Below are 12,852 nucleotides of genomic sequence, written 5' to 3' on the forward strand. Positions count from 1 at the left end.
CAGCTCGTGGTTACTAGCCTATACCAGGTGGCTTGGCCAGTATTTTGGGGTTGTATCCTACTCAGAGTAGACCTATCGAAGTTGCAGACATGACTAACATGCTGCAGATGGGAGATTGAGACTCAGATTTATTTGCCTGTCTTCTTTTTAAAAGAGGTGTTGTGTTCTACAAGTTTAAACTTTAACATGTTTTGTCTGTGATGGCCCTTCCCTTTTTTAATTTATTAATTTTTTTAACAATAAGAACAAACACTTGTGTGAAGTAATATGTAAATTCAATAAACTAAGCTTCGTATGCAAATAAGTTTTTAAGACACATTTTCTCCTGTTTCATTGCAGGCTCATTCATCGGTTGAAAAGGATGGCTTGATCGCTGGAGTTAAAATCAAGCAGCTCCCCACAGACGACGAGTTCGCTGTACGTGGGTCAGCCCTAAGGAAAGCCGTAGACCAAGATAAAGCTGCTGGCCTCATTCCATTCTTTGTAAGTGCTGATAGCTCAGTGTTTGTTAATGGCTGTAATGCCCAATGAATAAGTAGACAACTGGGGCTGCCAACCTGGGAACTGGCCTGCGTCTCTGTGCCTTTAACAGCACCCAGAAGGAGAGCAGCAGCTGCCATTTGAAGAAAAGCAAGCTCAGGGCCCCCTCTAAGTTGCCAGCTGTATCTGCAAGAGGCAACGGTGCTGTCCCTGCTCCTGATGTGATTACAATGTTGTAATACGAGTTACAAATCGGGTTAGAGTCATTGGCTGCTACAGATGCTGCATCAAAAACCCCTCCCCCTCCCAGGACAACAGATGTTTTTAGCTTTCAGCTGTGGATAAAAGGAGCTTCAAGGTCTCTCACACACACAAGGTCACAGGAAAGGCAAGCAGGAGAATGAAATATAGCTGAGCTTCATCTCTTGTGATAAGGCCTAAAGCCTGAGCTCCTTCTTGAGGCCTGTTTATTACTGCATTTAGCAGTAAGAGAACATTGACACCAAGATGCTGTAGCTTTAATTTGTATTTAGCTGTTTCCACTGAAATCTGTGTCTGGTTTGCCTACCCGGAGTGTGGACTCCTGGAGAGGTCACAGCCATGTTGCTGCTCCCTGGCCCCTTTTGTGCCCATGAACTAAGCCAGGATTTGGCTCTGAGTGCTCCCCAAACTTCGATTCATGGTCATTATTGTTGTTGGCGTGTTTATAGCCGACCTTTTCCCCTGGCAGCTTACAGATAAAAATAAAGAACCACTAAAACACATGAAAAACAATTGAACTTTGAATGTTCAATTTGATAGAATGGTTAAGCTCTCTCCTCACTAACCAGAATCATTCCCTACAGGAAAACCACTAGCAAAGCAGCACCCCACATAATGCGCCCCCTTTGCTCTTGGTAGCGGGAGGGGGAAGAAAATGCAACTTCTCCTTCCTCTGCCCTCCTCTTGGCCCTGTGATAAATTAGGGCCTTTTAAAAATATATAATTAAATATTAACCCAACTCCCTGAATTAATTTGGGACTGGATCTGGGGTGGGTGGTCCCTGGGTCCAGGGTGGGTTGGCCTGCTTGCCCCCCAGCCTGGATCAGAGCCACAGGGCAGAACAAGTGGTCTGTACACAGCCCTAGTATTTATGTTGTCCAATAACTAAGGTTCTCTGGGCAGCTTTGAGTTTTATGCAAAAATAAAACCATAAACCCATAAAATCTAAGGGAGCATAAAACCAGCAGTAGAAGATAACCACCATTTCAATAAGCTGACACCATAAAGATAGATCTGAACTTCAGAGCCATCCAAAGGGTCTATGAGTCACTTAACATTCATAAAAAACCAAGAGATTGAAAAGCCTGGGGAAATGAAAAAGTCTTTATCTGGCATGGAAAGACCACAATGTAGATTCTAGGCAAGCCTCTCTGAGGAGGGGTCCCATGACTGGAGCAGTACCACTGAAGAGACATGACAGAGTCACTGCTGAGCCAAATCTTTTGCCCCTTTGTCATCTCTAGCCAGTAAATTTAATGGAGCATTATACAAAACCTGTCTGAGCAGAGATGACAGTTGGGCAGGAAAAGAGAGTTTGCCAAACCAAGGAGCAGCAACAAAAGCAATAAAAATAGTGGAATGTCAGGTTTCAGCCCAGTTGGGAGCCCCCTCAGAGGAATGTGGGAATTGGATTCTCCTTCCCATTTAGCGAGCTATGCGAAAGGAAGAGTCTGGGTTGTTTAACCCTTTCGTTTGTTCCCTTCCTACAAAAATTACACAAGACACTGTCTTTTAAAGTTTAAATAACAAATAACTTTTACTCAGTGTGCAGGCAGCTCCCCATTTATCTGGGGGTTACATTCCAAGGCACTGCACACATTGGTGAAATCACATATAATAGAAAACCATTGAAAAGGCCTGCAAACACCCTGTTCCGCCCTGTTCTGCCCTTTTAGTGACATTTCAATGACGTGTTTATAATGTTTCTGGGTCACTTCTGGGTTTGGTACAATGTGCGTATATATGGTCGCACACAGACTGAATGCACGTGAACAGGGGCTGCCTGTACTTGCACTTGGTGGATCAAATATACAAGGCAGGGAGGTGTTTCTTATGTTAATGATACATCTTACGTAGATTTGTATCTAAGACAAAAACTGTTACAGATGGACTAACTCTGAGGCAGACAGCGGCACAACAGGACAGACCTGCTGCTCAGGTGCTCTAACAGTTGAGATAGTTCACAGCTGCCAAAACTGCCCCAAATGACATCACGGCCTCTGGCAGAAGGTGAATGATGTCACAGAGTTATATCTGGGAATGCTATGGCCCTTGTGAGCATTCACCTTTCACTTAGCATTTTGGATGCTTTCATCCGACAAGGAAGACCAGGGGGAGCAGAAATGTCCAGCAGATCTCCACAACCTGGGAAGAGGGGGAGGGACATGGAAGCACCTGCCTGGATTGGGTTCTGGCGGAGAGCCTGGAAGGAGTGGAACCTCCAGATCCCATCCAGATCCCAGATCCCATCTCAGCTTTCTTAAGAGGTCCAAAGCAAAGCTTTCTTGACCTGGGGAACGGGGCAGAGCTTCAGAGATCTGGGTCATGGTACATGTTCCAATAGTTCTTTTGAATTTCTCAAAACTGGACCCATATTAGCTGAAATTATACTTAATGTGGAGGCAGTCTGGACTTGTTTTAACTGAAAATACCACCACTACTCCCAAACATGCACAAATGCGTATGCACACACGCACGCACACACAAGATCCTCAGATTTTGTATTGGGAAATGCTGCATGAAATTAGTTTGTATTAGTTCTATGTAGCTAATCTTGTACCTTCCCAAAGAATGCTGAAAGTTTTGGTTTTGGTTTGCTGATGGCTGATTCTCTCCTTTAATTAGATTTATTTTGCTGTTGTTGTTGCTTTTTGTTTTTGGTCCCATAGTTTTGTGCAACACTTGGAACCACAACATGCTGCTCCTTTGACAAACTGTCAGAACTGGGTCCTATTTGTAAGTCAACAATTATTTATTTTGTCTCAGAGTTGGAAAAATATTGCTATAAATGAGTTACCATTTAAATTCCAATAAATTTCACTTGTCACATCATTCAATACAGTACTTTCAGTGAGATGTGCTCATATTGTTTAACCAACCAACCAACCAACCAAACAAACAGGGTTTGTTTGAATTTAGTATGTTGTCATACCTGTTCCATCTGGGAGCAATTTTTACAATACATAGACACCTTGATTAAAGAGTAAAAGATCACCTAACTATTCTAAAATGGCTGCAGAAACATGGGCATGGCAATTTTGCCATAAACCCCCACTAGAAGTGGAAAGGGGTGGGGAAACAAAGTACTGTATACCTGTCCTTAAAGCTAAACAGAAGTGTGTCAAGTCCTGGCCAGTGCTGGGTCAGTTCTGTCATGTTGGAGTCAGAAGAGCTCACTAGCCTTTGAATCTAAAGGTTTTTTAAATATCTTTTTGCCAAGGCATGCCAGTGGGGAGGGGACTGTGAACTGAGTGATTTCTACAATTTCCATAATTCCTTCCAGAATAGTGAGAAAATGTTAAAACTGGCCATCCAGTTTGCTTAATAAAGGGTGAAGAACTTGTGACAGTGAGCCATTATTTGAATCTGGCCGTCTTTGTCTGCTATCTGCCTTCAAATCACCTTTGAGGAGTTGAGTATCCTGTATTTGATAACTAAATTTGCACGTGTTAATCTTTAGGTCAGGCGTGTGTGAATCCAGGATATGCCTGAGTGCCTTTTAGGGGCCTGGAAGTTCCAGAGTCACCAAAGTTTCATCATGGAGAATCTCATGCCATATTAGCTATGTCCCAGTGCGCTCTGCCTCGCCCCCATGACAGAGGGGTCCCAGGCCATGCTGCTGTCACTGCAGTGGGTGTGAGTGACGTTGGCACACCCTGCCGTGTGTTCGTGTCACCGCGTAGAATTTTTTGGGCCCCCCTGCCCCTTCATTGAACATTTGTGGGTGCCTGGGCCCCCTGGCCCTGCATGGATGGTGCCTGTAGTTATGTCAGTCTTATACCCCTGCCATGATCTGCAGAGATAAACCACATCGGAAGTTCAGATTCACACAACCTTTTCGCAGTTTCCCCCTCTGCTCCATCACTGCCCATGTACAGTGAACAGTTTAAACATTTTCCTCAGTCTTGTACTCCCTGTTGCAGGGAGACCTACATTCTCTCAGCCCTGGATATGCAATATATATTGTGTCTGGAAAAATATCACCTATCCACACAGTCCCTTCCAACTCTACGATTCTGTGACAGCCCATTTATTGTTATCTAGAAGAGAGTTGTGCACCAATGAAGAAGCAGCCACTGGCTGTTGCCTTGGATATGTAAAGTCGTGGGGAGCATCATGTCTGAGCTCTTCTGTGTCTTAACTAGGGTTCTTAAAATATATTTATGCTTTAAAGACATAAATATCTCTGCATTACCATTCATAAAACTTTTTTTTAAAAAAAGAAAGGCCTTCAAAGCCACTTACAGACTAAAAACAAACTTGGAAAAACACAGGGAAAATATTTATTTTATAGCAAGACTGCTCCCCCCCCCGACTTTTTAATGTGGATATTCTGTTGCAGAAAAAGATTAGAGTTTTGTAGCACCTTAAAAATTAGTCCATGAATCTTGGGTGGCATAAGCTTTTGTCGCAAGATGACTCTGTGCTCACTGCTGCCTTGTTACTGCACTTCCTAACCATTTTGATCACCCTCTAGAATTAGCATGTCTCCTTTAGAACATTGCAGCATTTTAGATTAGCTGCATTATGCAGAAATACTTTTTTTTAATGACATTTAGAAACCTGCAACCCAGCCCTGCCCTCATTACTGATTGTTCAGTTAGGAGAGTTATTAAAAATTGTTCCTATGATTCCCCACCTTCTAGGTAATGAGGAGGATATTTGGATGCATGTTGATGCAGCCTATGCTGGGAGCTCCTTCATCTGCCCTGAATTCCGCCACCTTCTCAGTGGAGTGGAGGTAAGCAATAGTAATGAAAACTCAAAATGAAATCCAGGCAGAATCTTTAGCTGCTAATAACCTGATTTTACAACTTTTATCATCATGCACATGTCTGACACAGTGGAAGAATGGGTGGCTTGGCAAGGTTTTGCTTCCATATTTTTCTCTTCCTTATGCAGCTAAAAATACCCTGGCATTCTGCCTCCCAGCCTCTATGTAGGGCGGGCAGTTAGGATCACACCTTCCTGCCCTGGTGCACCTGTTCTGCCAGTACCTTGGGGTCCTTTCCCTTTCCCTTTATGAGCATATTGTTAAAGTCCAGAGTACACACATCTGAATTATGCAATCAGTCTTCCAGATAAACCTTGTGGATCAGCTTTGTTATTTGAGGTCTAAGCATATTGGATTTTGTGTATCTGCACCCTATTCAAACATTATATCGTTGTGTTAACACCTGATAACCTTGGAGGGTGAGCAGGGAAGCGGGCGGGGGGGGGGGCAAACATTCACTCCAAGTCCAACAACCTCTCAGCTGTAGCTGATGCTCTTCTTAAAGCTGGAAGAAACAAATTAAAATTTCCAAAGGCTCCTTTAGACGTGGTCCTGGTCAGTTGCATAGGGGATCTGGAATATCTCATAGAAGTACAATTTGTGGAGGGTACGTGCAGTCCCTATTGCTGTTAAGCTACACAGGCACCTGCAAGGGAGCCAAAGAGCTTGCAAACTGCATTTTAACAGATGGGGGGGGGGAATGAGAGGAGGGGCGAGAAGTAAAGGAAGAGCCATTGTGTGTGAAACAGACATTGATTGATTTGGGACAGTGGCTGGACTACTGGTTTGGGTAGAAGAAGCCGCCTTTATCAGCTCTGAGCCTGTTGGACTCAGTTGCTGACACTTATTCTGCCTTTTGCTATCACTGCCTGCCGCTTCTTAGCTTCCATTGTAATTGTTGCAAATAAAGAGACTGGCAGAAAAGCAAAGGAAGACTTTCCCTGGCCTCTTGCTGGACTGTCTCCGCTGAACCTTCCTCTGCTTGGAGGAGGGAGATGGGGAAGGTTGCCTTTCCATCTTGAGTAGCTGTGGAAATATTTTCAAGCAATTATCTGAAACAACATGATCATTTAGTGACCGCTTTCCTCATCTGCATCTGTTTTGAAAACCACAGGAGAATACATTGCAAATGCAGAAGGGGGAAACTGAATAGTATGTGCAGAATCACCAAAGGGCATTCTGTTTCACTTACTGTATAAATGATAGGTGACTTTTCATTTTTTAAGTAATGCTGGGCTGCTTTTCATGTGCATCCTTAGATAAGGGCAATGCAATTTCCTGAGTCTCTTTCCAGACTGCCAGATAAACTCCTGGTCTTCCTTGACATTAAAGGGGGAAAAATATTACTGTTTGCTGAATGTACCTAAATAATGCCAATGTGTAAGAGCTAATAAATGAAAAGAAGCAAAAAAGCCCTAGCCAATAAAGCACCCTCCTTTCTCGTTTTTATCAGCAAAGCTTGCTGTAATTTCCTGTGCAGGTTTCACTGGCTCTTGAAGGAAATGAATCATCACTTCCATGGTGTTTCAAGCGTCAGCGTCAGCGTGGCAACCATTCAACAAGTCTAAATAGATGCCCTCCCTCTGGCCATATGGCCTCCCCCCCCCCACCTCAAATACTGCTTCACAAAAGGCCTGTATGCAAATGGAGATGCTGATGCGACTGGGTTGCAATTGGCTAAAACAGAGTTATCCTGGTGTTGCAAAGCACCGTACCATTATTTTCTTCATATACTTTCAGAAACCACAAAATCAACCTACATGATTGTTAACTTTGCAGAATGGATACCGGTAGTTTATTTCAGCTTCCTTTGCTATTTGTGGAAATCCTTGAGGGGGGGGGGGGAAAGCTGCAACTCTGTTGGTCTTGGTGGCTCACTAAGGCAGGAGGGACCCTGCGGCCGGCAGCCAGAGGCTGGAGTGGGTGGCAGGGATGCAGGTGATGGTGGCAGGGCACATCAGAGCACCATTTTCTTCTGATCCAGTTGCAGCAGTGTTGTTAGGGGACTTGAGATCAGGAGGGTGACCAAAGTGGGAAGGGAGAGGAAGAGGTGGGGCGAGTGGAGGATTTCATCTTGGAAAGTGCTGCTTCTTTTGCTTCCAGCACAAGCTTTCTTTCTTCCTGCCCAGGGCCTGCCTCTCCTTGCCACCTGGCCCCTGACAGCCCCAGATCATTCTGGGTGCCGTGACCCAACCTGAGGTGATCCAGGATTGTCTCCACCTAAGTCAGGCAAAACCTGGATCCCCACAGATTGGCCTGATTTGGTTCAGGATTCAGCCTAATCTGGTGCATGGCGCTACAGAATGCATTGAAGTGTGGGATAACATGAAAACATGTATACTCAGCCCTGGAGCCTGCATGCTGAGCAGGCCTCACCCCCAAGCAAGGCAGAGACCTGAAAAGTTTCTTTTTGTCTGCGTCTTCTTGGCACAGGAAGGACTTTTAAGCTCTCTGTTTTTCTTGTCAGGCAAAGCCTGCATAACATGCTGGCTCTGGAAGCTTGGGGATGATCACGAGATCTCATGGGAACTCGGACGCCCCTGAGAGATCTTGCGAGAGCATCCCAGAACCTGTGCACTGCGTGGAGAGCTAAAAATCTCTCTCTGCACTGGGAAAACTTTCAACTTGTGCAATTTCAACCATTTTTCTCCATGGTTGTTCCCCAAATCCAGAAGTGCTTCTTAAGCTTCTCCCCTAGATCTCCGCTTTGATGCATATGAAGTATATTGTGCAAGGTTGAAATTCCATAAGTTAAATGCACATAAGAAGTGATTGTATTGTACTTTGAAATTGATGAATAGAATCATAAATAAAACCTTCAGAATATGAAGAGGACTTCACCAACCCATCAACCAAAACCTCTTAATAAGGGAGTTGTTCTTCAAAATCCCCGTCTGTGAATGCTACTGTTGAATTTCACCAGAATTCTCTAAATATTCCAATAATGAAAGCACCTCACAGGCACACTAGAAAATCTGTCAAGGCTGTAAAGTTAGACATATTGACCTGGTGGTTGTAATCATATTCCTGATGGGTTTTTTTTTAATCCTTTCAGTTTGCAGATTCATTTAACTTCAACCCACACAAATGGCTCTTAGTAAATTTTGACTGTTCTACCATGTGGTGAGTATGAAGTGCAAAAATGAAGAGTTTGCATGTAATGTTAAACCATTATTTAATGAATAAACCTTTGGCTCAAGTCATAAGATATTCTGCAGATAATCAAAGTAACTAAGCTAAGAGGTTCAGCCAGATCCCATTTCTTACTCCTGATTAACATCACAATGTAATGTGATGTGTGTGTTGGGATACTGCCAGGGAGACAAAGGCCATCACTGCCTCCACAGAGACAACCCATCATCTCCCGTAGTCACGCAGTATCAGCAATTTGCGACACCAAACCTCAGAAACAGATTGCCACATTCCTGGGCTGGTGCACACTCTGTCAGCAGAATTCACACAGCAAAAGTTGCACTCAGGAGGGTATCATTTAGAATGTTTAATCAGCGTTGTTCTGGCGCAGAGAGAGAGAAAACGAAAGCAATAGCAAACATAAACATCCTGAGAATCCGGAAATACGCAGACTCTGTGACTCACAAGCCTGCTCTCTCTTAAGGGGGAACGGAAATATCCTAACAGTGTGGACCAGGGCTGTGAATGCACTACTCCTTTAAAACACATTCTAAATACATCTTCCTCTCAAATAATTCTAGGACTGGAGTTTGTTTAGGGTTGCTTGGAATTGTGACTCTGTGAGAGGTCAACTACAGTGCCCAGAATTCTCTGAGGGAAATAACTTGCTTTGAAAGTGCTTCCGATGTATAGCACTTACATAGCTATTCCTCGTCTCTGTTTCTTCCAAGACAGTTTTTAAGTTCTTTTGAAGAAGTGTGGTAGCGGGGATGTTAGTGCTATTAGTTTAATGAAACTACTTAGGGGCAGTGTACGTATTGTGGGGCATTCTGCTACCAAGGTTTATTACACTTGAAATGAATTTGAAAGGAAATCTAGGAAAAGTTTATGCTAGTTGCAGATACAAAGTAGTTGAAAAAATGATGTTTCATTAGGTTAAATTCTACGTTAATCAAATCCGACACAAGAACAAAGCATCTGGTGTCTGCATGACTTGCATATGAATTGGGCCCTTCCATTTCACATAAATTAATGAGGGGTCAAATATTAATCTGCAATCAAAGCTTTTATATATTTTACTCATGACAGAAGTAGCTGGTAATACAATGGCAAATAATCCAAAGTCAATATTTTTTCAGGGTGAAGAAGAGAACAGATTTAACCTGTGCCTTTAAAATAGATCCTGTTTATCTGAAGCATGCCCATCAAGAATCAGGTAGTGTTTTATCTTTTCCCTAACTTGAAAATAGTTTTTGGCTGTCAAAATTTGTTTCAGTTTAGATACTTTCAGCACAGTATTTCAAAATGGAAAGAGTTTCCCATTTTTTATTCAAAACATGTGTTAGCCAAGTACTGTATGTAAATCAAGTTTACATGAGTTCAGAAAATTGCCTGATTTTACAAGTGTCCAAAGAAATGAACAAAGGAGGGGAACAACTCTCAAATTTTGTGTTCAGTCAATAATGAGGATTAAAATGACCACTGCCACTTTTGAAAGAATGCAGAAGATGTTTGCAGTGCATAAAAGGGTGGATAGGTATGTTAAAGGAGAAGTGAAGCGATGAATATTTTGATTCCGAGAGTACATTACAGGGGGATATGTTTTGTTGCAAACTGTAGGCCTCTCTTGAGCAGCCAGGCAGCTCAATTGCCCAATTGCTCATTGTTCCGGTCAGGTTTGATTGCCTGTTGTTGAGAGAATGAAGCCTGGACCCCCCCCCCCCGCCCAGGTGGTGAGTGATTGCACAACAGAAAGTAGGGGGGAAATCTTGTTGGGGTGAACTGATATGTTCAGGTACTGCGCATGCAGCTCCTGTTGCTAGGTGAGGAACAATTGCCAGGATAGCAAAGAGGAACAGTTGGCCTCATATTTTATGTTTGTTTTATTTATGATTTATGATTTTCATTTATATACATTTCATATAGTTCAAAACTCGACTTACTTCCTCCTCTTTCTGCAGTTCCTTAAATTTATTTTTTACATTTCCTGCATATTCTAACTTAACTTATTCTTTTATTTATCTACTTTAAATATATACTCCCATGAAACTGCAGGTTATTACAATAATCCTGCTAATGTCCTTATCTGTGTACAGTAGGCCTCATATTTTTGCTCATTCTCTTTCTGTAGCATTTCCTCTACCATGAACAAATCTATTGCCTTCCCAAGAGGTTCAGCCTATTTCAGTGATGGCTAGAATGAGCCAGCAGTGATGTTTCCAACATCCTTCTTGAAGCAATTCAGCTCAGGGATGGGCAGAAGGTAGACCCTGATACACTAGTGGAGCAGCTACTGTTTGCCTGTGGCTGGGATTCTTGCAAGAAATGCCAGATTCAGGCTCCTCTCATCCTAGAACCCTTTAGTGCTGCTAAAGTGTGGCTTTTCTGAACCCAGCTGGAAGCAGGATTAAAATGAGGACTCCACTCAAACACTTAATACTGTTATAGATTTGGGGGGACCCTTCCTAAACCTTATAAATTAATAAATGGTAGGATTTTGGTTACTTGGAATATGGATGAAAGTACAAGCTGCAGAACTGTGTCAGAAGGAGTCCCTGGGCTGGCTTATGCAAACCAGCCTGGCTGGCCTAGCAAAGAGCAAATCTATTAACATGACAAAAGGTGTTGACAGACCATCTGAGAAGAATCCTTTGGCCTGGGGAGACAGATGTTGTCAAGGTGATGGTTTGTGTGTGTGTTTGAGAACAGGAAACGGAGAGTCTTGAGCAAGGGTTGCTGGGAAGAAGGAGGGGGGAAAAAAGACCAGTGTGAATCCACACTAGTTGGTTATAACATTAAAAATGCATTATAAAAATGTAATTCCAGAGGGTGCTGTAGAACAGCAACCCATTGGCAATGGGAAATTGCATTGAGAGCTATATTTTTTTAAAAAATAGCCTTTAATAGCGTTTTTACAGATCAGTGTAGATCCAGCCTTAGATCCATCTTGGGCAGGCTGGCTGCAGGCTGGCTGGGAGAGATGCCTTGGACTCCAGGGCTGCACAAGCCTCTCTTGAAATGACCATGCCGTAAGGTCTGGACTCCCTCCATGCAGACCGAAGGTGTATTTTTGAGAAAATAACAGAACACCTCTAGTCATCACATACAGCTCCCAAGTTAAAACAGTACAACGCATCATCAGAGATCTACAACCTCTCCTGGACAATGACAGTTCTCTTTCTCAAGCTCTGGGAGGAAGACCTTTCATTGCCTACAGACAGCCACCCAGTCTTAAACAACTCCTAACCCACAATAATACTACAACCAGACCTAACACGGACACTGGCACCAGAGCCTGCAATAAACCCAGATGCCAACTTTGCTGCCACATACACCCGGACAACACCATTACTGGCCCCAACAACATCACACATACCATCTCGGGACTATTTAATTGCTCATCGTCTAACATTGTGTATGCCATCAAATGCCAACAGTGTCCTTCAGCTCTCTATATTGGACAAACAGGCCAGACCTTACGCCAAAGAATAAACGGACATAAATCGGACATCAGGAATCACAAGACAGAGAAACCAGTAGGAGAACACTTCAATCTCCCAGGACATTCTATACAAGATCTCAAAGTAGCTGTTTTACTACAAAGGAATTTCAGAAATAGACTGGAAAGAGAAGCTGCTGAATTACAACTTATCACCAAACTTAAAACCATGGAGAAACCTGGCCTGAACAAAGACCTTGGATTCTTATCTCATTATACATGACAAAGCCATTTTTCACCTTTTCACCCCTTGCTTCTTCCTGTAAGACCTATTGCAGTCGTTAAGAGTCGTCAACAGGCTCATCACAGCTATCTGCCAATCACCCATTCCCACCAGCCTTCTGAGTAATACCCCTCCCCACCTTCTCACTATATAGAAGGGTCTGGAAACTTCTGTTTCAGTGTATCTGAAGAAGTGTGCATGCACACGAAAGCTCATACCAAGAACTGACTTAGTTGGTCTTTAAGGTGCTACTGGAAGGAATTTTTTTTAATGAAAATGGTAAAAAGCACAGCACCAGAGCACAGCCTCAAGGCACGGCTGCTTAGCTTCCCCCATATGATAACTGATGCTCTCCCTTCTGCTCCACTGCCAAAGGCTAATCTAAAGTATATTTGCCTTTTTCTGTCCAGTGCTTGGCAATAATTATAATAAGGTGTGTCATTTACATTATTTCAATATAAGAGCTGGATTCAACTCACTTT

At 43.1% G+C, this 12,852-nt stretch overlaps 1 protein-coding gene across 2 annotated transcripts in view; it reads left to right on the top strand.

The window, feature by feature from the left end:
• Positions 1–12,852, top strand: part of DDC (dopa decarboxylase) — a 52,560-nt gene that overhangs the window by 25,896 nt on the left and 13,812 nt on the right. For both annotated transcript variants that reach the window (XM_083709555.1, XM_083709556.1), the window contains exons 6-10: positions 340–483; positions 3,412–3,478; positions 5,389–5,483; positions 8,572–8,639; positions 9,788–9,864. In XM_083709555.1, coding sequence (XP_083565681.1) covers positions 340–483; positions 3,412–3,478; positions 5,389–5,483; positions 8,572–8,639; positions 9,788–9,864 — 451 coding nt within the window. The remainder of the gene's footprint in view (positions 1–339; positions 484–3,411; positions 3,479–5,388; positions 5,484–8,571; positions 8,640–9,787; positions 9,865–12,852) is intronic.

Source organism: Podarcis gaigeae (genome assembly GCF_964106915.1).
Source record: "Podarcis gaigeae genome assembly, chromosome: 13".
Classification (NCBI taxonomy): Eukaryota; Metazoa; Chordata; class Lepidosauria; order Squamata; family Lacertidae; genus Podarcis; species Podarcis gaigeae.